Raw genomic sequence first — 24,688 nt, 5'->3', positions numbered from 1 at the left:
TCTATAAATTAAATTTTCCCTTTTACGAAAATTCTATGTTGCGACCCTTCTATATTTTCATTAGCAACCAAGCATCTTACCTTTTTCTCCTTCGATGAGGCGATTCGACGGAATGAAGTTGAAATAACGAACGCGGGCAGCTTCACCTACGTCGAGAGCTGCATCCAGCCGGGTTTGCACACTTATTTATCGTCCTTGTTTAGTTTTTAATAAACCGAAACGGTTGTCCAGCGACCTCTTGGTCCCCTGCCGCGGGACTTTACGTATCTCGTTAGGAAGGCGGTTTCACGGTGACCAACTTTTATTAGATCTCGACACTCCAGTGGCCATTAGGCAGCTTTATACGCTTCTATTAACTGCCTGGACGATCCTTCTCTCACGCGGCTCTGTCATTTCAATTCACTTCGCTCGAGAAAACCTTTCGGAAGGAATTGTTAAACAAAGTTTAAAACTCGTTCCCGTCAAAGTCTGACAGAAGAAACGTGTAAAATTTATACGCGCGAGGTGACGATAAGAGCACTGCAATTTTTCACAACGCAACATGACCAGGCACGAAAAGTATTAAGGGGTTATACCTCGGCAGGATTTTTTGAAAACCGATTTTTTCTCACACCTCATTTTTTTAATGCACATATATTCAGGTATATGCACAGAAAGTTGCATGTCGATCCGACAAATATTATAGAAGTTACGCGCACATTTGCAAAGCAGCCCCGAAGCGTGTGACAGTGCTTGTGAAACTTTGAGCAAGATTTCTCGGAAACGGCTGAACCGATCGGTCTCAAATTTCTACACAGGCTTTATGAATATATTTTTCAGTCATTGATCGGAGGTTCTGTCTCGCCGATAAAAGATTTTCATTTCATAAACAAACCAAGGCGACAAATTTTCATGGAACATCGAAGACCGGATAATACCTTGTATTAACTAAATCTTTTTTGTTCGTTCACTTCGTACCATAACCCCTTAACCAGTCAGTAATCACTTCTGTTTAATTTGCCAACGGACAGTGTCGTCATTCCAAATTGTTTACAGAGGTAGTTTTGATTGTTTAATGACCACTGTCACTCGCTGCACTTCTGAATCGTTCAATCAATCGAAACCAAATCACTTACGCAACTCACGGAGACACGCGACGCGTCGAGTTTAAGAGACGCCCGTCTACTAATCTCTGAATCTGTATTACACCCTTCTGTCTCGCCTTGTTTACAAACAGACTCTACACGTCTCTCTCTTTCTCTGATTCACCGTTCATTGTTTCTGTACAGTGGAATATATACGTTGATACGGGATGCCCGAGGGGTGGTGTATTCTCACCGTTATATATTACTCGTTCCCGCAGGAAAATTCTCTAAAGAAAGCGATTTTACAGGTGTTTCAGGAGAAGCCCGTGAAGGTGAAAATGAGCCGTGTTCTCGGGTAGGCAGTGAGTGACGGTAGAAGAACGGAGAAGATACGGACCAAAGTTTCGAATGCTCCGAAATCCGACGCTCAAATTTCCGAAAGGACAAAATACCAAAAGGTGCTAGAATGATAAAATTAAAAAATCTGGAACATTGAAATTCTGAATGATCGAAGATATATAGTTCTGTGAATTTCTGGCTTGGTAAAATTTCATAGCATTTTAATCTTTCTTTGTTTTGGATTTTCGATATTTTCACGTCCGGAATCCTGGTCATACTGATTTTTGCCACACCCGATTTCTTACACCCTCTCCTCGAGTAAACTACGCTGTATGAGCATCTTTTAATTCTCGGAATTTTACTTCATCGAAACTTTATTTTTCGGAATTTTGCTCTACCGAAACTTCACTTTTCGGAACTGTGCTCTATCGTACCTTGACTTTTCGAAATCTTGCATTTCGGAACTTTGAGCCGTCGGGCTTCTGACGATTCGAAACTTTGTTGTTTCGTAAAAGTTTGATTTCTTTACTCCAAGTTTCGTCCCCAAAAAATTCGATATTAGGCGCTTTCGGAACTTTTTAAATTCGAAACTTTAACCCCGCCCCGAAAATATGTACCTAGGATAGGCGAAGCAAAGTAGAAAAAAACAGTTCACACATTCATATACGCGCGAAGCGAGTTAAACGCGTCACACCTGCACTTGTGTAAAGATGTAAAAGGTATACGTATAAATACAGGCACCGCCCGGTGCATTACGGGTGAAAAACATGCCTCCGCAGAGAGTAATTCATCCGTATCTGAAGCGGCAGGCGGGGGGCGAAGGTGGAAAATTATTGGCACACGGTCTGGAGTTGACTCGATATTAATTACTCCCCGTTTTCCTGGACCCACTCGTCCTCCCCCCTCCACACGCCGCGCCTCGGTAATTATGACGTTATGACAGGCGACCTGGTAATGAGGTCGTTTAAACGCATGACTTACAAGACACCCTCGACGAAGTCGGAACGTTCACCCTTTACGCCTGAACCGGCCGATCTTTGGCATCATCTACCGTCATCTACCTCCGCCCTGCGGAGAAATTCTCTTCCTTCATCGGGTTCAAAGAATGATAGACCGAGGGTGAGGCGTGCACTGTGCAGTTATCGTCGGAGGGGTTGAGCTAGGTCGTAGCGTGCGAGAGGTATGCGAAAGCTGTCAGGCTGGTCGCGGATAGCAGGGCACGAACAAGCGGAAGTTGGGTCGAACTCACGGGGAAGGTATCCCGGGTCGATAGCTCCGATTTGATTTCTTTCGTGATACGTCACAGTGGACGAAAAAATAAGCTACGTGTATTATTTTTTTTTTTTTATCCGCCATTAAACACTTTAAGGAGATGAAACCATCCTCCAAAGTATGGCATGTGAAGGGGTGAATTGAACTCTTTCTTTTTTTTTCTTTTGAATCGATAAAATTACATTTTTCATTTCTCGTTGCGAGAAAACTTTTCCAGTTGGATTGGTTGAAAAATATTCCGTTCTTGTGGGTGAAACTGCAAAAATGCCTCACTTTGGAGATTAGTTTCACCCCGTCAAAGTGTTTAATTGCGGATAAAAAGAAAAAAAAATACATGTCGCCTAGTTTCTAGTCTACTATGACATGGTACAACAAAAGACATCAAAATGTGAAATTTCCATGAGAACGTTGGACAGCGTAAGCTGTGTCTGTGATTTTTCCGAATCCGTCCGCGGATGAATGCAGCCACCCTCCGTGTTCCGAGTGTGCGTAGAGAACCCAACCCGCACCTTTCAGGGTTTCTTTGCATGAACAATACCGCATACAGATGTAGAATCACCGCGTCCCCGGTAAGTTTAAACCCGCCAACTCGGAGGTGGTACGTACCTACCAACCTACGTACGCTGCACGTCAGGGTAAATACGAGAACGTAGCAGGACGAGACGAGGGGGCGGAAGGGGTGGCGGAGACTAGAACAAGCAGGTATGTCTCTGGCGGTAGGTTTACGAGGGCATAACTTAGTGGCAAGTATGCGATGCGGGCATAGAATTCCAGAGTCACTCCTCCCCTCCCCTCATCTCCTCACCACTCCTCTCCTACGCCGTTCCGCCTTCTCGTCACCCCGGTTTCCGGGTTTCCGGGTGTCTCCCCGTACCCCCCCCCCCCCCCTCCGCGCTCTTCCTCTCACCCCTCCCCCTCTTGCGCTAATGCACTTCTGCGGGGCGTAAGCGTATAACGACTGACACCTTTTGTGTGCCCTCTGCATCCCACAATCCACCCCCCTCCTCCACCCCCCGGCGTGTCGGGGTAGTCAAAGACGGACTCACTCCGCCACCCTCCTCGAACTCTGCCGCCGTCAAAGTGTGCGCGCACTAAAAGTTAACGGCTTTTGTTTTATCTTCATCCCTATCTACCGCCGACACCTACTCATGTACCTACCTACGCCTTCCTCGAGGCCTACTTTCGCGTCTTTTTCCCCGTTGCGGTTATTCCCCTTCCCATTTCTCATCCGTAAATCGCGGTGCCGTCCGTCCGCCGTTTCCTTCCTTCGTTGGTTCGTTCGTTGGTTGGTTTGTTCGTTCGTTACTTTCGCGGACCAGGATCCCGCGAGCCCGTGTTACGAGGTGATTAATTTTACGCCCCCTTCAGCCATCCAGCCAGCCAGCCAGCCGGCCTTCCGTCAGCCCTAGAACCATTCCGATTTTCACGTTTTACATTTAAATCGATACAACCATCCACCCTCCCGTCCGCCGGCAAGCCTAGGCTTTTTGTTCCTCTCACCTCGCGGATGAAACCGAAATTAAGAGCAGTTATATGTATGCCGTATTCTGCGGTAGCGGGTCACTGTGCTTCTTTTATGTTTATAGGCATGCCCTGAACGATCCCTCGAAATGGGGAGAGTTTCGTTGTATCGCCCACATTACGCGGGCGAGACAATTTTTCGCTGTAATTCATTACTCGGCACCGTCTTTGGCCTTTCGAAATTACCCTAAAACGTACGAAATTCCCACTGGACAAAATCACCCCTGACAAAAAAGAATGTAAATTGAATTGAATTAAACTAAATGGAAACGCACGATAAACGATGGTTGGATGTGTGAATTTGATGAATCGATGATTGCTCTGAATGAAAACACAAAATTCTGCAGGCGGGATTTTGTTGGGGGAGATTTTTGTAAGGGATATTGTGGATGGCAACCGAAAAATCACTGCGCACGAGACAAATACTCAGCGGCGCGAAGTGCCCGTGGAGTATATACGAGACCCGTTCCCCGGTTCCATCAGTGTTTACTCTCCAATATCCCGAAGTGGGTCTTCGACACGTGTAGATGGGTAAACACAGCTACCGACACCTCGGGATATCGTATAACGGCAACATCTATACGCTCCCCGGTGAAGGCCTCTAAGCCCGTACAGCAACACATATTCGCAGGTGTAATAAAAGTTTCACTGGCTTTTAATGGAACCTCAGCGCGTATAACAAAAGTTACCGGCGAGAGTGTGGTTCAAGGGTGTGGGTCTGGGTACCGGGCGACGACGGAGGTTGGGGAGGGTGGCAAAAACGAAGGTGCGTGAATCGCGGTGACAAACCTCAAGAAAAGGAACCAGAGCAAATACCTGCAACGGAAACTTACAAAGCCAGTTAGGTTGCTCCGTAAAAAGGTCGTTTTTGAATTTTGACCGAATTGCCCCCCCATATCGAATCTAGATAAACCAAAAATAATTCTCTGAATTTTCCAGATTTTTATCTCAACTCTAACCCGTGTCCCAAAGAGGCTGGATTTCCCCGTTCAACCCTTTCAGGGGCAAAGCAAGTCTACCGAACGGATTTAGATGGAATTTGTTGTGAGGGAGTTTTCGAGGTCGCTGATTACAAATCTGAACTGAAATTACAATATTGAAAATGCTGGATCCAACATTATATGGCAATATGAAGTGACTTTTGAGGTTTTGGTTCACCATGTTGGATCTGACGCATTGGATTTTCAAATTTTGAGTTCAGATTCGTAATCAGCGACCGGAAAAACCCGCCTAATCCAATATTTGATCTGCCTCCGAAAGGGTTGAACGGAGAAATCCACCCTCTCGGGGGTTACAGTTGAGATAAAAATGTGAAAATATAAGGGAAATTACCTTGAATTACGCGGTTCCGGTGGATATTAAAAAATAACATTTTTACGGACCGCCCTAATAGCCAGACAGTTGAATTCCTGTTCGAGAATCGTGATGGTGCAGCGGGTGGTAGGATTTAGTTGGTTAACGATAAAACGTCTCCTTGGTTCGAAACTAACAAGTTGGTGCCGCAGACCGCCTAGTTTGAATATCGCCCTAATCCTTGGCAGAGCATCGGCAAAGCCGGCACAAAGTCTTTGCCCGCATAATACAAAGTGTGCAGGAGGTCTGACGCTGCAAGAAGTAAGTATTCCGGGATTGGGAGGGCGAAGAGCGCGGACGAGATGTCCAAGACAAATAGCCTCGCGGTTCCCCGAGTGTATACGCGCCCGTGGATTAAGCCCACGGAAAAACTAATTAGGGCTGAATTACTAAACGGCGTGTTATAGGTCGGTAGGTAGGTATGCGCGGTCGGGGATAGTTACGAGCAAAAACTCTATCGCGGATCGCCGAAACGTTACTCGCCCTCTCAGCGGTATCTTAATAGTTCTCCGCGTTCCATAAATTAACCCTTAAATCGGGGCTGCAGTCGGGACTGCATATTCTTAGCTGCACAATCCACGTACACAATCCACGTTCATCCAGCGAACCCTCAAACGAAATTACTGCAGCCCGGGTTAAGACGGACTTACTTACTTACTTACTTACTTCCTAGCAGATTAAGCTAAGTCTTTGCAACAAACTGCATGTCCTCCAGCCAACCTTATCTCAGCAATTGAGACGACCATTCGTTGCACCCTCGGTCGTACCGCCGCCCGGGCGGGAACTCTGCAGACTTCTGGAGTGCCGAGGGAATCAGTTTTATTTTTTTCGTCGGAAACATTGCTAGGGAACAAAGGAAGGAAATACAGTTTTGCGATCTCTACCCGTACGCTGCTCAGCGCCCGATGCCACGATTTCGATTCCCGTACTAACGTCAGGGAAGATGCAAATTGAGTAGTATAAATAAAAACGAAATTATACCAACCGTATCGTTACATGTGGTTTTCTATCGTGTGACCAAGATGAATAAATTAGTAGCAGTTTTTTTTCGTTCTCACTTTCGTCATTTTATTCTAGTCTAATTTCACGCACCACGCAATACGACCGTTCTTTTTTCTTATAACCGATCGGCAAACCTATTACCACGTTGATTGTCTCGCTGAAAAGAAATTTCAAATTTATAACATGTTTCGGTTAGGAAATATTTCTCCCGTCATAACTGACGTATCTTTCACCACCTGTGCGCCTTATTCTTCATCTCCTCTTCCTCGCTGTTTTCTTTTCTCTTTATTTCATTCTCGTCCAGGGTACAACGTGCAATTCGCACGGTGGGGAAGAGACCGAGAGAGAGAGATAGAGAAAGAGTGAGAGAGAGGGGAGGAGGGGGACTTAAAGCGGACGTCAAGTGAATGATAGGAAACCGTTCGTCGAGTGAAAGCTAATTATCTTAAAATACGCCGTCGGGGGTTTTGAGAGGCGGCTCAACGAGGGTAAGTTATTACCGACGTCAGGTGAAAATTTTCCCTTCCCCCTGTCCCTACACCCTTCCCCATTCCGCCTTTTACCGTGGTAATAACCTAACGTAACGTTAGGTTGCGTCCGATATTGCGCAGGGGGGGAAAAAGTGGTGTTGGGGGCTTACCTCAGGAGGCGGGCAGGTACGATGCCGCAGCGACATACCTGTACGACCCGAAATTAGTCATTATGCCAGCATTTCCTGTACACCGTTTATTACTGCTATCCTCTCCTTTCCACTCTTTTCCTCTCTTTTCGTCATTTACTCGCCTGAAACCTAAATGCAAGTTAACGTCGTAGTAGGGAACAAGGGGCTTAACGTGATTAAGGGTGGGCCTCTGAGCGTGTAATAATGACGAAACACTCTGCAAAAGAGATAATTGAAAAAGTAACAGGGTACCTGAAACCACTCGCATCTCGATCCTTCAATAAAGTATAATAGGCATGCCCACACCACATGGATAATTTTTCGCGTGATTATTCTAGTAGCAATCGGCTGATGTCAGCTGAGCTGACGTCAACTTTGGAGACGATGATTTGTACAAGTCGTGTAGAATGTTATTACTTTCCATTCTGTTACCGAGGTCAAAGATTATTATTCGTCATTTCTCGCCTCACTTGAACAGAAATATTCAAAGATGACAATATAAGCACAGCGACATACGTTATAGAAAACCGTTTTTCACGTCTTATTTATGTTTGTTTGTACGCCGAGTAACCATAGTTTGTATTATATTAAATTTTTATTATACACGTATTACAGCAAGTATTCTGACATTCTACTGCTCAGAATATTAAAGCACCTTACCTTGGCCTAGTACGGCCTTCTCTATACACTATGTTACAATAAAATTACAGCTTGATGTTACGGAGAAATTCTGGACTATTAGACAATATCGCCATAGAAGGACCCCGCAGAATCCTCATGGACATTGGCTCCCGGTCAAATTGGCTGGGTTTTCAGTATGTTGTGGTACATATCCTTCCGATCAAAAGTGTTCGTGGACACAAGTCCCAAAAATCGGTACTTTCCGAGATACAGACTTCGGAAGAAGGTGTTCAGATTTTTTTATATCTAGGAATTTCGTGATTTTCATTAATTACAAAGCTTCAACGGGACTTGAAATCATCCATGTGACTAAAATGTACTATACTGCATGCTGAAAATCCAGCCAATTTGACTAGGCGTCAATTTCCATAAGGATTACGCGGGATCCTTAACCTGCAGTAGTGTGTAGCTACAAAAAAGCTCGTCAAAATTTTTACGGATGGAAGTCGACGAAATTATCAATGAAAATCTAAGCTCCTGGTATCAGATTAACCTGTCATTGGGATGCGGGGCTGAATCTCTGATAGGAAACTCGCTGTCCTGGTGATTCGGGGCAGTTTTTGTCGTTGGGCTTGAAGCGCCATGTTTGTTTTTCCTCTGGGGTGGGGTCGGGAGATCGGTAGGTTCGGGGCTGCTCTGATCCAAGACAATCTTATGCAGTCGGCTTGGCTTCTCCGGCGGTTCAACGTCGAAAGGGTTTACGGGGTGAGCGATCTTCGAAGCCTGAGACGTCTCCTCCTGATCCTCGTCGGACTCTTCGAAAGGGTTCTTACTCGTAGTGACGGCCATTTTCCGTCGCGGAGAAGATTTGCCAGCCGGTGATACTGACTCCACGTTACCGAGCACCCTTTCACCCGTCACCTGACTCCCTCCATCGGTCAAAATCTGGCCCAAGCTGATCTTCGCGTTGTTCTGCCGTTGTCGAGGAACGAATAGATCACCCTCCTCACCCGATCCCAGGCCGACCTCGTCCTCTATCGGTGCTGGACAATTTTTTGACGCGACAGGCTTTTCGTCGGTCGATTTAGCGACTACCTCGACATGACGCAGATTCGAGTCCGCGGAATCTTCGACGTGATCGTCGTGGCTGAAGCCAGGGCGAGGTTCGTCCAGGTCCGCCTTCTCGAGCATGTCAGATAGCGCAGCCTCGAGTTCAGTGAGACTCGGCGTCATGGAACTGAGATTGCTGCCACCCTCGTCTTCCCGGGAGATCTTAAGGCTGGTGGGCCTGACTCCGGGTAAACCTTGATTGTCAAAGATCTCCGCTCTTATTTTTGGCTCCGGACTAGGCGGTGGCGTTTTCGAGTCCTTCGAGTTCGACCCTGGCTCACCAGTTCCCGACTTGTCGCCAGCGATATTTTCGCCGTGCGAATCGTTGATTCCGGACATTTCCCCCGGCAGAGACTCGTCCGATATTGTCCTCGAGAGTTTGCTGATCGATGAAGGCTGCGACTGGATGTCGAGCGTCAGTTCCTTCTCCTCGTATCCCTCGAAAGGCTCGCTCTCGTTCGACAGAGACCGAGTCAAGACCTTCGGTGGACCCGGAACGTCACTGGAATCTGTAACACCGCGTAAATGTACATACATTCAAGTACCTATATGCACAGAAAATTTCACGTCGATTCGAAAAATATTTTTGAAGTTACGCGCACATTTGCAAAGACGCCCCGGAGAATTTGAAAGTGCTTTTGAAACTTGAAGAGTATTTTCCTGAAAACTATGTTTTCAAAGTCGGTGAGCAAGATTTCTCGGAAACGGCTGAACCGATTGGTCTCAAATTTTTACGCAAGCTTTATGAATATATTTTTCAGTCCTTGATGAAGGGTTTTTTTTCCCGGCGGTAAATACTTTCCATTTTATAAACAAATTAAGGCGAAATTTTTTTTTCAGTAGCCGCCGTTTTGTTGAAAATTAATATTTTGCTTGTTTCTTCTATCAGAGACCAGATAATACCTTCCATTAACTAAATCTTTCTTTGTTTTATCATCCTGTAGGATCCTGTCAAGAGATATATTGCTCACCGCGAGACGGCTTTTTTTCAGAGGTGTTCCCGGAGATTGGTTGTATACAGCAGATTTAAAAATCATTATTTTTACAACTAAAAAATATCAGAACAAAGTTCAACGTTACCCCAAACAGGCATATAAGATTTTATATTAATAAATTGAAACGTCTCTTGACGAAAGCCCTTCAAAAATTGCTTTCTCTCGGCCTCTTGACTGGGTGTAACCCCTTAAAAATCGATTTATCGATCAGCGTCACCGATGCGGCAACGATTTCAACTCACTCGTCGTCCCACCAAAATCCCCGGACGTTGCGAAGAACGTGTTGATGTCGAGGGGGCCCGGAAAGACCCCGTTGAACGGATACCTCTTCGTGTCGTACTCGGCCTCTGGGTTTCGATCACCGGAAGGCTTCACCGGCCTGTGTCCCGGGGTGTTAGCGTATTCTTCTTCGAGTTTCGGAGCGTCGAAGAATCTAACGGACCTGAAACGAGGATATGAGAATGAAAATTCAAAGCCAAAATCAGGTCTACCCGGTCGGAATTGAATCTCACCTTTCCTGGGCAGAGAACCATTCTTCAAGGGGGCTGCTCGGTTCTTCGGACGAGAGCTTCGTCGGCATTGAAATCTTCCTGCTTGCCTCGGCCTTGAGTGCGGATTTCAACGAATTCGGTGACTTCGGTATCTCGAACGAGGCGTTTCGGTGAATGGCCGATGGTTTCTCGTCCACCTTCAAAGTCCTGGTACTCTCGTTCTTCGCCGCTTCATCTTCCGCCGGCAACTTGGACTCCTTGTCAACATCGACTGCTGTCGTTGCCCGGGTTTCCATCTTTTTTTTCGTGACAATCTCGCTGCCACCTACTGTAAACTTCGGTATGCTAGCCTACGGAAACAATTCGATTGAGGGGTAACACGATTTCTCTTTTTTTTTTGTATGGTAAGAAACGTTATAAGATAATAATATTTGAGGAAATTATTAAACATATGTTCAAGTATTATAAAAAAAAATTGTTGTCAACAAATATAAAAAAATGGCGACACTGGATAGAATCTGATGAAAATTTGCACCTGGAAGAAAAACAATCACTCAATCTACATGTTAATAGCTACAAAAATGCGGAAGGAATTTTCGACAAGGTAGTTTAAACATTATTTGTTAACAAAAATGTGCCCTGTCTTTGGTCGAAAATTTAACATTTTCATTCGAGTACTCGCCAATTGCACAAAAATCAATATTTTAAAAATCCCCTACTAGTATTTCTGTAGCAATCAATATTTAGATTAAACGACATTTTCTTCTTTTACAACTTCAAATTTGTACCAGCTACACTGCGTGCCGTAGAATTCAACATATCTGCGAAAACAGATCCGGTGTCGCCATTTTTTGATATTTATTGATGGTAATTTTTTCTATCATACTTAAATATATGCCTGATAAGGCCGTAAATGGTCCCTTAAAGGATATGAATCAAGCATGAAAACGGGCAGTTCTTCTTTCATACCTTCCTCTTATCCAACCGAGACCTCGGCTCCCAAGGCGGTCTTTCGTCGCTGGGATCGTGGTACTCCACGGTTCCCAGATCCCAGTCATCGAGTCCATCCCAGTCGTCCTCCTCGGAGCTCTCATTCTGTTCACCGTGAGCCGTCAGCTTTTCGAGTATCTCCTGAGGCTGGAGACTCCCGAAGCTGCGGCACCTCGTCATGTACTGCTCGAGGCGTTCCGTAACCTCCTGAAAGCAAATCAGTCATGTAACGAATGTAAATTTTCAAATATTTGCGAATACGAATATAGGTTTTTAAATCTGGTGCCATTTCTTTATGGCCTAAAGCAGACGATTCATTCACCGACAGACACACCGTGCGAGTCGCAAGCACACATTAGCGCCGTTTGGATCTTATTTCTTAAAACTTTCACTAAAACAAATACGTGAACTTTAATGTTTTGAACAAAGACGCGGTTCAAGCGAAAAACTCACCTGAGGCAGAGACGAGACTGTTTCCGCAATCGGAAGGGACGTCGTGCTCACGTTCCTCGTTCGGTCGGGCTTCTTCGGGGTGACCAGCTCGGGGATCGCGTCCTTGTCGTTATTTTTTTCGACCTCCTTCTTCACCACCTCGAGTTCATCGTAGTTCGGTAGGCTAACAGTGCTGTAGTTTTTTTGCCTGCGATAATCAACGTTAAGAATGTCGTCCTCGTCGACTATTGGCTGTGTTACAAACTCTCGGAAATTTCTCCCGTTACTTGATTCTCTCTCATTTTCTTTGTGCGATCCTATTGGAGTTGACGAGCTTTTCATCTCTCTGCTCTTTGAAAATTTTTCGTACTCCTCGTCCGAGTTTTCCCGCTTCCCGTTAACATCCCCTACGTCCTCGATGCCACCGTCGTTTTTACGCTGATTGTTGCTCTTTCGCTCCCCCTCATTATCAAGGTCTTCCGCTGTTTTCCTGTCCTCGGGCTCTGCTCCCGTACCTTCTGAAATCCTCTTGGTATCGACCTCCTGAAACCAAGTCAAGTATCATTTACTGGAAATTCCCGGAGGTTGTTGACGCGAAATAAAACGACAGACAAGTGCATCGATGTCTGGAATTACGGAGGTACGATGCAAGATTTCAAAACATCTCTTACGAGTTGAAAATTGACGATGTATCAAACCTACCTTGGACTCGCGATCCGCATTACGATCGTTTGTCCTACTACCCTTCTCTTCGTCGCCGTGACTCTTCGGCTCATTTTCGCCGCTGTTCTTACTTGCATTCTTCGACTCTGATACTCCGAGAATGTTCTCTTTGCTCTTCAAAGCCTCTCTCTCCTTCGACGACTTAACCGATGAATAAAGCGGCTCGACTTTCTTCACCTTTCCATTTTTGTGCGTCTCGACGATTACATCGTCCGGTTTCGGGGGTAGCGGACGACCCCGATTCTTTCGTCTACGCCTGGGTGGCGGGATCGGCGTGATATTGTGCTTCAAATTGGAGGCTGAGGAGTGTGAGAGGTAAAATTCAGACTCGACTGCGTGAAGTAGAGAAGGTTGGAGAAAAATGAACAGTTTATACCTGTCGACGACAGCGTAGTCGTGGGGTAAACGCTCGTGTTTGCGGTTAGGTTCGTAATTACGGAACTCGGAGTACTCGGCACTTCCAAGTTAACGTCGACCCACTCGCTAGGATGGAACGGCCTATCGATGGAATCCACGCTCTGACCCCGAGTTAAGGCCTCCCTTGGCGGCGAACCCGCGTACCCGATCTCAGAGCTAAAATTTGCAAAACTCGTTAACAGAGGGAGAGAATCGCAAGATTTTCATAAAATTTTATACCCCTTTTTCAATGCGATGAAACCTAATCAAAAGTTTAGAAGATATTTAATTCAAAAGTTAACACGAATCGTTAATTTTATTATGATTGTGATTGATGATTAATAACGAGGTTGCGTCGTGGGGTTAATCACTCGTGAAATCTGGTGTACACTTTTCCGAAAATCTTGTAAAATCTCCTGAAGTCTTTTGAAATCTTATGAAATCCCTGAAATCTTTCGGAATCGTTTGAAATCGTTGAAAATTAATGAGGTCCTCTGAAATCATCCGAAATCTTTTAAAATCATTGTAATCTTTGAAATTTTTTGACATCCTTTGAAATCCCATGAAGTCTCTCGTAATATTTTGAAATCCTCTGAGATCATCTGAAGTCTTTTGAAATCCTTGTAATCTTGAAATCAGGCGTACATCAAATCGATGAGTGATTGTCAAAAGCAGGGATCGGATGCAGTTTATTACGCATTCTTAAAAACGACAATGCCCCGTGTAATCCACAAGGCGGAAGAATTTCGTAGGCAACGACCACTGCCGAGCCATTAAAATTTCACGGCCCACGCTCCTGCGGGCCAAACTTGGTCCATACCTGCAGTTCACCGGGACCCGATTCCATACTCTATGCCTACTCGGTTTGACTCACGTCTTTACTCGCGTCGAAGAGAACCACCTATGACTGGAGGTGCCGGCAACGCGAACGATACCATTTAAGGCCGTTCCAACATCGCGCTGGTGGCGAAAGAGATATGGAAACAGATGGAGAGAGAGACAGAGAGAAAGAGAAAGAAAGAGAGAGAGAGAGCCAGGAAAGGAAAAAGATCGAAGCATTCGGAGAGCGCGAGAGCAATACACCCGATCACCTAAAGAGAGAGCATCGACTGACACGACCAAATCAGAACATGAATTCAATAATCAAATTCCATTTGACCACTCGCGATGTGTCTGATTACACAGGTCTGTAAACACAAAACTGCACAGATTTTTATACTGTTTCTTATAGTTTTCACTCGTTGAAACCGAAAAAAATACTTCGTTGAGAGTTAAACTCACGTTTGATTCGAAATCTGGTATCGCATTATTGATTTTAAAAATCCTGTGCAAAAGTGATTTCTTACTTCCATTTAATATGTATTAGAGTCAGACTCAAGAATAAATACAAATAGGAAAACCAAAAAAATTAAAGCGGAAGCGTCTTCGAAGAAGTATCAAAGAGAAGGCGAAAAGAATGAACACGGAATGTTAAATACGTTTCGTGAAGAAATTGTTTGTTTAATTTTATGAGAAATATTGTTTAGTTCGTTGTAATGAAATGGCGGTGTTTTTCATTATTCTTACGCTTTCTTTATGCAAACACCCTGTATTGAGCAAGAATACTGCACGTGATGCGAGCTGTCAATGAATGGTAGAGGAGTATAGTCGCAACGTATTTCTTCACGGTACTTTTAATTTGGTAAATTTCTAAATCATTTGTCTTACACTTCCATTAATTGGTACAATGTACAATATTGCCAATATGTCGATGCACTTGAGAATTTCGTTTACAAAGTTTTTAAGGAAATAATATCTCACCTAGTGACTCGTTGCGTCGCACCACCCAATACCGAGCCATCTTGTTTCAAAGACGGATAAATCTGTAAAAAAAATCAATTTGTTGTTCAGTTCATTGAAGGTGTTATGGGACGTATATTCCCAACCAAAAGTGAATCTCGGTGAGAATACTGAACACTTCGCGATAAGATAAGAATTGGAATGAAATCAATCATAACCAAGTTGATAAGATAATTCCTTTTGAATAATAATAATGCCAAACAGTTGTTAATAAATTGTTTGAGCAAAAATTATTGTAACAAATCTCTAATGAAATTTTTTGACTTTTATGTGTACCTATGAATTTTTTTGAAGTTTTCTGCGATTTCCAACATTTTCTAACGCTTAATTTACGAAAATCTATCCAAAAATTCAGGACTGAATTACTTTTATATGAAGTAAAATATGTCACTAGAGATTTGTTCACAAATTTTTGTTTAAACAATTTCTCGACAACTGTTTGACACTGTTATGATTTATTTTTTTCCAGATTTTAATCTCATAGCAAAGTGTTCCATATCCTCACCGAGACTAACTTTTAGTTGGAAATATACGTCCCAATAGGCAGGCTATGTAACTTAAGGTATGAAAGCTAATTGATTCCTTCGCCGTGCTCTCATCGGATAAAGTCTTAGAACATCCATCCATCTGAGTTCAAATGTAGAATATTCGGGGGAAAGAAGAAATCATTCACGACGCGTCGGTTCAAATTTTTTTCAAGCAACGTCACGTGCTACCGGTGGCAGTCTCTATGTGTCCGTAGAAGAGATTAGCGCCAGAGCTGGCTAATTATAGGCATGTGTGTATAGAAACTGAGATACCTAGTGAAGTAGCTTCGGCAATACGCGCCGTACGCAATCAGCAGTTTTCCCTCGAGTAAGGCTTAAACGAATAGAATGCAAATTGACCCTGTACCTGGATCCCGGAGCGAAGAATGACTGCGGAATGAAGTGCGAAGCTTGTTGCATCGCGGAAACCCGCTTTGCGTCTCGGGACATGAAGTAATGACGCAGAGCCAAAGCGCGCAGCTTGCGACTGCAGAAATATAACCGTATAACCGTACCTACGTGAGGAATACGAACAATTTGCGAAGCTCGCAACTCTGGCGAGAATTTGCAGACAACAGCCTTGAAGCCTGCGTTTCTTTTCACGAATGTGATCAAACGTGAATCAAAGGCGAGAGGAATCGAGCTGGCTTTGAAACGCTACCGATGGAACGGTCAATATTCGTCACCGTAACGCATCAGTCAGCTTTTCCGAATCTAACGAGTCCCAAAGCCTCGAAGCTTACGTACATATAGGATTAATCGCTAAGGGCACAGTCGATGATATGCAATTGTTACGACTGTCTGCCTGAATTCTCCGAACGACTATCGGCTCCCTCCCACACACGGGATATAATCACACGCGTAACGTCTGTTCATAATCAGATTGAAGTTAGTCACGTTAATGTAACGAAATATTGAAGGTGATCGTAGAATCATTGTTTTGAAAATTTATCAATACGACTTTAAAGGAGTATAGTTTCCAAAAGTCTGTACACGATTTGCTGTTTAAAAATAAATTCATCAAATTGAAACGATTTTGCAGTTGCGCAATAATGAAATTTTCCTAAAAATCAATCGTTGCGTTAACTCTACGAACTTCACCATCTTTTTTCATATCAAGATAACGGTAACAAGGAGTGTCGCGGACTGATCGTGCCTGATGTTGTACTCTCCGGAAATACCTGACAGGTGATCTGTAATTGCGTCATCGAGTACCATTCGTCTACATTGCAGGTTTCGGGGAGAAAGAACAGAACTGATTTTTGCTCTGGCAAAAGTACACAAGCTTGAACGCTTTCGCCGAAAGTTCGTCCACGAAACTGTTTGAGATGATTGAGCTACAGGACGATAACGATTTTGGTGAATCCGTGATGGCTACGTATTTATTCGTATCTTATTTTTTTTCTCATCTAAAGTTGAAGCTGACATTATCACCTGCACGCGTCACATCTGCGAGCAGTTGACGATAAACACTCTAAAACATCTTATCTCGTTACGTCAGGATATACATACACATATATTCAAGTCAAGTCTCGTGACTCGTTTCGTAACAAGGCTTAAACACTATACCTAAACGAGTATATAAAAGACTAGGCTGGAGATTCGAAATACTTCAAATCATCAAATCACTTAACGGGGTGGGGGGTTAAAATTGAAAGATCGGATAAAAATTGACCAAGGAATCCACGCCATACCGCCATTTTGTCATTAATTTCGATGAAATTTTTTTTAAATATTCTTGAAAGTATGAATAATGAATCCCTCGATCTCAAATTGCGGTAAGTGTTTTCATTTTCTTGAAAAAAAAAGAGAGAAAACTCCTAAAAATAGGTATGGCTTAGATCAGAAGTAACATCAAATGTGCCACGAACTGTAGGTTGAAATAGTTTAGACGTGAGAAAGACTGGCCTCAAGTATTTGACTAAATTTCGGATTTGGACAAAAGGATAAAGACTTACGTTGACCTGGCATCCAGGGCCATTGGGAAAATTCTTGTTTCGTCCGTTTACTCTCCATATCCCGATATTAAATTTCCCCAACCTTTTCACGCTCGTAAACGGTAGGCCAATGGTTTTTTATGGTACGGAAGAGGACTCGACCTTCGACATCATTTATTCGTAGTTCGAGTCCCATGCAGCAGTGACAGTTGTATAAACGACTAATTACGTAATAACATGTTACATCACGAGTCGCACACTGTGGATGCGAATTACGAGCACCGGCTCATAATGTCCGGAGCCAGCAATTGCTTGCTAGTTTCACTGCGGCTAAGCACTCGATTTTCCCAGTGAATTCCGCAGTTCACAGTAAAGTCCGTAGTAACGCAGCAATATGTATAGTATTCGGACCTACCGAGCCGTGATATTTTTCCACAGCACAGATCGAAGGTCAATTCCTTCGTGGCTGAATAAACGCGGCGCACAATATTCCTACAACTACGCGTCGATGTTTATTATACGTTCACGTCGAGATAAAACGAGACTTCGCACTAGGGTTGCCCGTATTTATTGCTCCCCAACCCCCAAAGCAACGTCAAATAATTCGAAAACAATAGCCTGATTTTTTCAGACTTTCACCTCAACTCTAAGATAATCCGCATTGTGATGGATGTTTCTTATAGAAATAACATGGGAAATACTTTTTTTATCTCACTATATATTTTATTGTTGGAGTAACAATGTTTCGAAAAATCTGTAACTACGAGGTTTTTATCGGGAATTAGTGATACGATCTGAGAAAAAATTCACATCATCGTACCAGTGAATCAAGACAAACTGCACTCCTTCGAAATCTGACTTTTTAATTTATTTAGAGAAAGTGCAAATCGTCTACATTTCCTGTTACGATGACGAGTATTTCCTTTCGTAAAATTTTACAGATCTTTACAAGGAGGGGGAGGTGAGCAATCGATCTACCGATTATCCGATTTACCGTAAATCGACATTTATTTCTGCCGCCATGAACTCTTGAAGGCTGTTGAGATACTTTGCATTCGAGACGCGTATGTTTGCTCTGAGGACCTCGACGACTGTGCGTAGAAAAACGGGGAAGCTGTGGAGGACAAGTTAAAGTGAATAAATAACCGTCAGATTTTACAAGATTTTCATACAAGTATTTGCTTCCGTTTCAACGGAGACAATTCGAACATCTCTGTAATTAAATTGACGACGGACACGTTGAAAAAGTCAAGATATACCGACTATCCGTTGGATTGTACCAACGTTCAAAGCGATAGACCATCACTACTAATCCAATAAGGAGGTCAGCCATTGAATTGCAACTCGGTGAACACGCGAGCTCGCTAACTTTGCGCCGTATATCAAGGTGCATGCATATCTACACCTACACGGGTCACATTTAAGCCGCTTCGGAGCTTGTAGAAAGCGACACGTTTCCGGTGTCGATTTTCACGTTGAATTAATATGATTATAAAATGAGGGAACGACTTGTTTTTTAAAATTATAAAAAACATGCTTTATAAGCTGAAGAAAAACGACAACGAAGTCCAAGCGACAATAATATAGAATGTTATTAAGATATAATGTTGCATAAATCATTCCCTCGTACAATCCTCATCATATTGACATATTAGGAGTATTGCCAGGTTTTAAGAACTTGAGGTTGAGTTCGCAAATGTCATTCGATGCGATCGTAAATCGAATATTCGTAACCACGGTGAGGGAATGACTTCATTTAACGGGACATGTATATTTAAAATTAATTGTCCGTTTTACGTATTTGTCGTAGTGCCATAAAAGCCTTGACATACAGTTAACAATTATTTTCGAATATTTTAGCAATATTTAATCAATAATATTGTTGTTACATTCAAGATGAACGGCTTTTTTATCATTGTTCTCGGACCGAGAGACAAGATGAGGGAATGACTTTTGGAGCAGTAAATGGATCAAATTTTTTTTACTAAGACGATACCTCGGTTATCGTTTTTGATCTTCAATCTTAGCGTCAATAACTGGCATATAAATAAAAACGTTACATCGATAATAAATGCATACGACTCTAAAATTCGGACTAAACATCGGAATTTGATGAGAAATACCCTAAAAATCTGCCAAGGGGAAAAAATCCATGTCACAAAAAAAGTGCAACCGTGTGCGGAATAAACGGCATTAACAAGTGTTCGGTAATCCTTGCATTTTACCGATACGTAAACATTTGAACGCGTGTCGCAATAATCGGAGGTGAGGTTTGCAGACTTTACACGGAAAGAATTCGGCACGCAAACGAGGCTTGGATAATGGGAGTAGTGAAATGAAGAGAAAATTATTTCACTGCACGGAACGTTCGAAATCGTTTGAATGTTAATCATCGAGATTGGAAGCGTCCGACAAACAGGGAAATTACTCGACGATTAGGAAAAGTCATTAGTGACGTCGAGTAATGGATCCCGAGATAATCCGCGGGCCGAAAATAACGGCGTTCCATGGTGTACGTAGGTAGATACGACAACCGCCGTTTTCTCTCTTCGACTCGCTTTCAAGGTCACCGTACGCCAAGCAGCCACTTGCTCAAGGCCCGAACGTGTCGGCGTCTATTGGGAACGGTACAATTACAATACCTTATTGTGGTTATTCATACGTAGCAACGCGAACAGGCACGGAACAATGCGACTGCGAATCTAAATTGTTAATGCTTGGTGTACGTAGCGGGAAAGTGAGGAAGAAACAGGAATTCTTCGCTTTGTTTCGGCTATGCCGACTATGCCTTATCTCCGTTATTCTCAAGACGTATCACACTAAGCAATATATACTTAGCCAACGGGCTTGATCTGATAAGAGCTGTTCGATGCAAACTGTACAAATATGTGGGGCATTCCACGTCAAATTACCAGTCCGTTTACCTCAACCTCTTCGATTATAATCATTTTTTTAATACGACATTCGCGAGGATCCAAGAAGGTTGCGGACATTTTTTCAGATTTTATTTATTTATTTTTTTCTGTCATCGGTGAAATGGGAAAAAAAATAATCGAAAAACAAATTATGAAAGCAACGCCTTTTTTTTAAATCTGAAAAAATTCACACCGATTCTATGATTCAAAATTTGATTTTTGAGCAATACACGATAACAGGATGTAAATGTTTGCTATTTTTTTCGCAACTTCTTAGTCTTTCCATGTCGGAATTGTTTTTCGGTTTTATTTTTTAAATGCCTCGATCTAAATCTAGAATCACGTTATTTTCATCATTCCGTGTCCGTGTAATTCGAAGAATGTGAAGAAAAATCAAAAATTTACGAAAAAAATAGCAAACATTTACATCCCATTATCTTGCGGTGCTTGAAAATCATATTTCAAATCGTAGAATCTGAAAAATGACGTTTTCGAAACTGGTCTTGCGATATTTTCCAAATTTCACCAGTGGCTAAAAAACTTTGAAAATCATTCCAAGACCTTTTTAAATCGGCACGAACGTCATACTAAAAAATGCTCTAATTAGACGTGGAATGCCCCATGTACAATATGTAGGAGCGGGCGTTTTCATACTTGTGCGACTTGTCTCTACCGAGTATCAATTTACGTTTTGGATCAAAATATAGCCACAACGTGAGTTTTATTCATTTTGAGAACTACTATCTTACGGTTATGCGAAAAACGAGCGCAGATATTTTTCATCCATTCCAGGGTATTACGAGTTTGTTTACAACGACTACCTGCCGCGATTATTCCCCCTACCAAGTAACTATAATCACAAGTAACTTGTATATAGCTTGTGCAACATGGCCGAGTTCGCCAGGCCTTGGAACCCGTTGGTCCAAAACCCAGCTCACTGATTTCTCATTTACTTCCCCATTTAGCGAACGCTTCTTATCGCGCCTTTGCTAAATGGTAGGTAGGCTACATGACCGTGCTGAGAAACGAGCATCCATGGCATCTATACACGTATATTGATACACGCGTGTAAGCACATCTAATTCTCAGACGTACGCTATATCGTTACTACTTGAGTATAACATGTTATTTTCTTATTCGCAAAAAACATCTAACCAGAAGCCTCTCACGGATGACGATTACCGACTGCTGTCAACAATTTGCATTCCAATTTTAGTCACACAACTGAAGCTGCTCCCGTGATTTCTTTAAATCGTTCTCGAATCTCTCTCTCTCTCTCTCTCTCTCTCTCTTCTGAGACTTCCATGTATATTATAGATTCCGTTTTTGTCGACCGTGTGCAATGGCATTATAGGTGCGGCCCGTGGGCGACCGATCCCAGAAACCATTCTGTAGATATTACGATTTTTAAACATAATTTTGTGTGCGTGCCTTGTGTCTGTAATTGTATGGCCTTATTTAACACTGCTGCGGTTCAATTGAATAGCGAAATGAATAGCAAGAAGAAGCCTTACTTCTTTTTACAGCATAATTAGTCATTTTTAGTGTTCACCGGAATGACTGGGTCACGCATGGTCGTCGTTGAATAACAACGACTAACAGGTTAAGGAAAAACCAACCAATCCCCTTCCTATTCATATCGATGCAATATATTGTGGGTGAAAAGTTAAATATAACTTCCGAGCTGACCTTCTGTCGAGATGCAATCGTGTACGTTTTACGTGCCAAGCTATACTGCCGGTACAAACACGAGATTTCTCCCTGAGTAAAATACTACGCCAAATGAAAGTTACCTACACTCTCGTAATTATATTCCGTGGCTTTTATTCGTCGACCTATCTGCGTATGTAACTATTCGGTGAAATTGTCGACGAGGTAATTATTAAGCCAAATTGGTTGGCCTCTTTACAGAGACTGGTGTTTACGTCTCGGCATGTGGATGGTATTTTTTTCCCTAACCTATTAACAGCCAAGCTTCTTTCCCGTTGAAAAAAATCATTTTTCAACTCAAAAAATAGAGTTTTTCAATTTTCATGCCTAAATGAAAAACTTCTTACAAATGAAATTATTGGGTGAAAACTTTCTTTATAGTGCGTTACTGTTTGTCAAATTGTTTAAAAACTTTCGGATTGAAATTGAAGAAGATACGTTTAAACATAGCTTTTTCGCTTGTGTAGATAATGTGTTGCAATGGCAGGTAAAGGGCTGATTAACGTCTGACAAACATAATCGAGCTTTCAAGCCTTGTGAAGTTTGAGAAGAGCAAATCAATGTGCCTTAGCACTTTAATCCAAGGGGCTGAACGAGTACCAGAAGTTCGAAGCCCGCACTGTACCTAACTTGGGACATGGACGAAGAATGTGCGAAAGGCGTTGGAATGAAAAAATAATTGTCGTACCTGATGAGCGCATCTAACGAAAACTCTATCCAACGGTGACTTAGAGTCCTGGGCCTTGGTGGTCCTCTCCTTGCACCACGCCTGGCCCATTTTCGGATGTCGTTCCTTTGCAGCCTTTGCTTCGCCTGTAACTTCTTGTGTGTATGTGCGTCTCACTCAATACCGTATCGGTCCTTGTAAAACAGTTTCTCTTTGACATGTGGTTTCCTCAGCAAACGAAAACCACCTCGACGAGACTGAACACGTAAGCCTGCATTTTTAGCCGCGTTGTGAATTCCGCAGTTCCGACCTGCCTCAACGACAGCTTCACGCTAACCTCCGAATTATTTTACCAAAGAAGTAACCGACTCGAGATGTGTCTCGTTGTCTAATTTCCCACCTCACTGGAGCCGTGCACGTGTTACACGGTGATTATCGGTGCTCCAATAATGTCCTGAGAATATAGGTACGTTTATTAATACTTGGGGATAAAAAAACAATTACTCATTATTCAAGTGCTTTTAGGATCATTTTATCAAACTTCAGCACCAAGCACTCTCGGCTTCTTATTGACGATGAATAAAGACACGCTCGCCGATAATGAAACCCTAAATGGTGAGAAAAAACCCACCGAAAATGATTAAACAGTTAATCTATAGAAAAATGACACGGTGATTCGAGAATCGATTTAGCTCGATTTAATCGTCTCTCTCCCCCCCTCTCTCTCTCTCTCTCTCTCTCTCTCTGTACAGAGAAATTTAAAAACGGTATCCGGAAACCCGTCAATTAAGCAATTTTCTCAACGGCATTTCCCCTAAGAGCTGAACGACCATAGAATCTCACTTTGATTTATCTCCCTTGGAACGAAACGAGCCTGCACGCAGCGCCCGGAATGCTAGAGAAATTCCCTCGCCCTGATCCGCGTCTCCCTCTCCAACTCTATCACTCCGTCGCTCTCTATCCCCGCTCTCTTTCCCTCCCCCTCAGCCCCGGCACACATATACATATATTTTCTTCTCGATATTCCTCCTCACTTTGCATTTGGCACAGAAACTCGCGACTCGCCAAAGATCAGCCACATGGCGTCTAAGATGTCAGATGCAGGTAGGCAGGTCCGACTAAGAACCGAGAACCTCCATCCACACGGCGTTCTTACGAAAATTCAGCGAGTAACTCTACAGCAGATGCAGCACGCACACGCGTTAAGGACCTCCTTTCTGCAAGGCAGGCAGGCGACTGGGTCAGATGCTTGGGAACCACAACGAGACCGAGATCTCAAGTGTCACACAGTCGGTCGGTACCTCGTTCGATCCTGGTCCCTGTTACTTTTTACTCTTTACCCGCGCGTACACCGTACGGCGTAGCTACTATTCCGTATTCTGGATGACGAAAGAGGAGGTAGAAGAGGTAGAGGAGGTGGATGAGGAGGAGGAGGAGGAGCAGCACAAGTACCAGAAGCGCGGGCGCAGGCGTACCGAAGGCTCGGCGAGAGTCGCGTGGACCGGTCCCGACAGATCGCTGAGCAATACTATCGTCGACGCCGCTGGTTTCCAAGCCGAGACCTCTTGGTCCATCATCCACTCCATTCCATTCCCGGCCGTCACGGCTGATCGGCCGCGAAGATGAGGAGTGTGCCGATCTCTCCTGCGCTTGGTAATATCCTTAGCGTGTCACCCCCCTTTACTCCCCGTTGCATCTTATTCGTCGACGATGAGCAATGGTACGCGAAGCTGATCGCTTTTTAATGGTTGCAAGTTGCCGCAGTACGCTGATCGCCTCGCCGACGATGACGACGACGACTCGTTCATACGTACCTACCTGAACGTTTCCATCCGAGCTTTGACGGTAGATAACAAATCAGGGCGAAGCTGGCAATAAATTAGTCACTCCGGAGCGTTGCTCGTCATTGGACCAGTGCATGGAAGCCTGAGAAACTGGTGTGGAAATACCTTGAACGGTATTTTTTCGTGTCCCAGTATGAAATTTAGGAGCTGCAAAGTACTTGCGACATACGTTCTCGGTCCTTCGGGTCAACGGACCAGAGTTATTACGCACGTGATAGTTCCCGAGTGACCGGAGCCACTCGGAAGACACACCTGACCCTGATTTATCGATGCCGTGCA

General features: G+C 43.5%; 1 protein-coding gene across 2 annotated transcripts; it reads right to left on the bottom strand.

Moving 5' to 3' along the window:
- Positions 1-1,764: 1,764 nt before the first annotated feature.
- On the bottom strand, positions 1,765-24,089 carry LOC124174562. Of its 2 annotated transcripts, none has more exons than XM_046553760.1 (11): positions 23,409-24,089; positions 22,587-23,019; positions 14,771-14,832; positions 12,951-13,147; positions 12,554-12,873; positions 11,873-12,394; positions 11,399-11,626; positions 10,451-10,779; positions 10,181-10,380; positions 8,204-9,452; positions 1,765-1,775 (listed from the first exon to the last, which is right to left on the bottom strand). In XM_046553760.1, exons 2-10 carry the CDS (start codon positions 22,674-22,676, stop codon positions 8,377-8,379), a joined length of 3,024 nt encoding a protein of 1,007 aa, XP_046409716.1. In that variant the 5' UTR covers positions 22,677-23,019; positions 23,409-24,089; the 3' UTR covers positions 1,765-1,775; positions 8,204-8,376. The 2 variants fall into 2 exon arrangements, with proteins under 2 accessions (XP_046409716.1, XP_046409717.1); XM_046553761.1 differs by having other exon boundaries at positions 23,600-24,089.
- Between the last annotated feature and the right edge of the window lie 599 nt (positions 24,090-24,688).

Source organism: Neodiprion fabricii, chromosome 2, assembly GCF_021155785.1.
Source record: "Neodiprion fabricii isolate iyNeoFabr1 chromosome 2, iyNeoFabr1.1, whole genome shotgun sequence".
NCBI lineage: Eukaryota > Metazoa > Arthropoda > Insecta > Hymenoptera > Diprionidae > Neodiprion > Neodiprion fabricii.
The sequence above is the reverse complement of the archived record's forward strand: the minus strand, read 5'-3'. Positions and strand labels throughout refer to the sequence as shown.

Excerpts from the sequence above, each read along its gene's own strand:
- LOC124174562 (XM_046553760.1), bottom strand. The coding sequence starts at position 22,676 with ATGGGCCAGGCGTGGTGCAAGGAGAGGACCACCAAGGCCCAGGACTCT. Across the intron at positions 13,148-14,770 it reads GCGACGCAACGAGTCACTAG|CTCTGAGATCGGGTACGCGG; the intron begins GTGAGATATTAT and ends TGCAAATTTTAG. Across the intron at positions 12,395-12,553 it reads ATGCGGATCGCGAGTCCAAG|GAGGTCGATACCAAGAGGAT; the intron begins GTAGGTTTGATA and ends ACTTGGTTTCAG.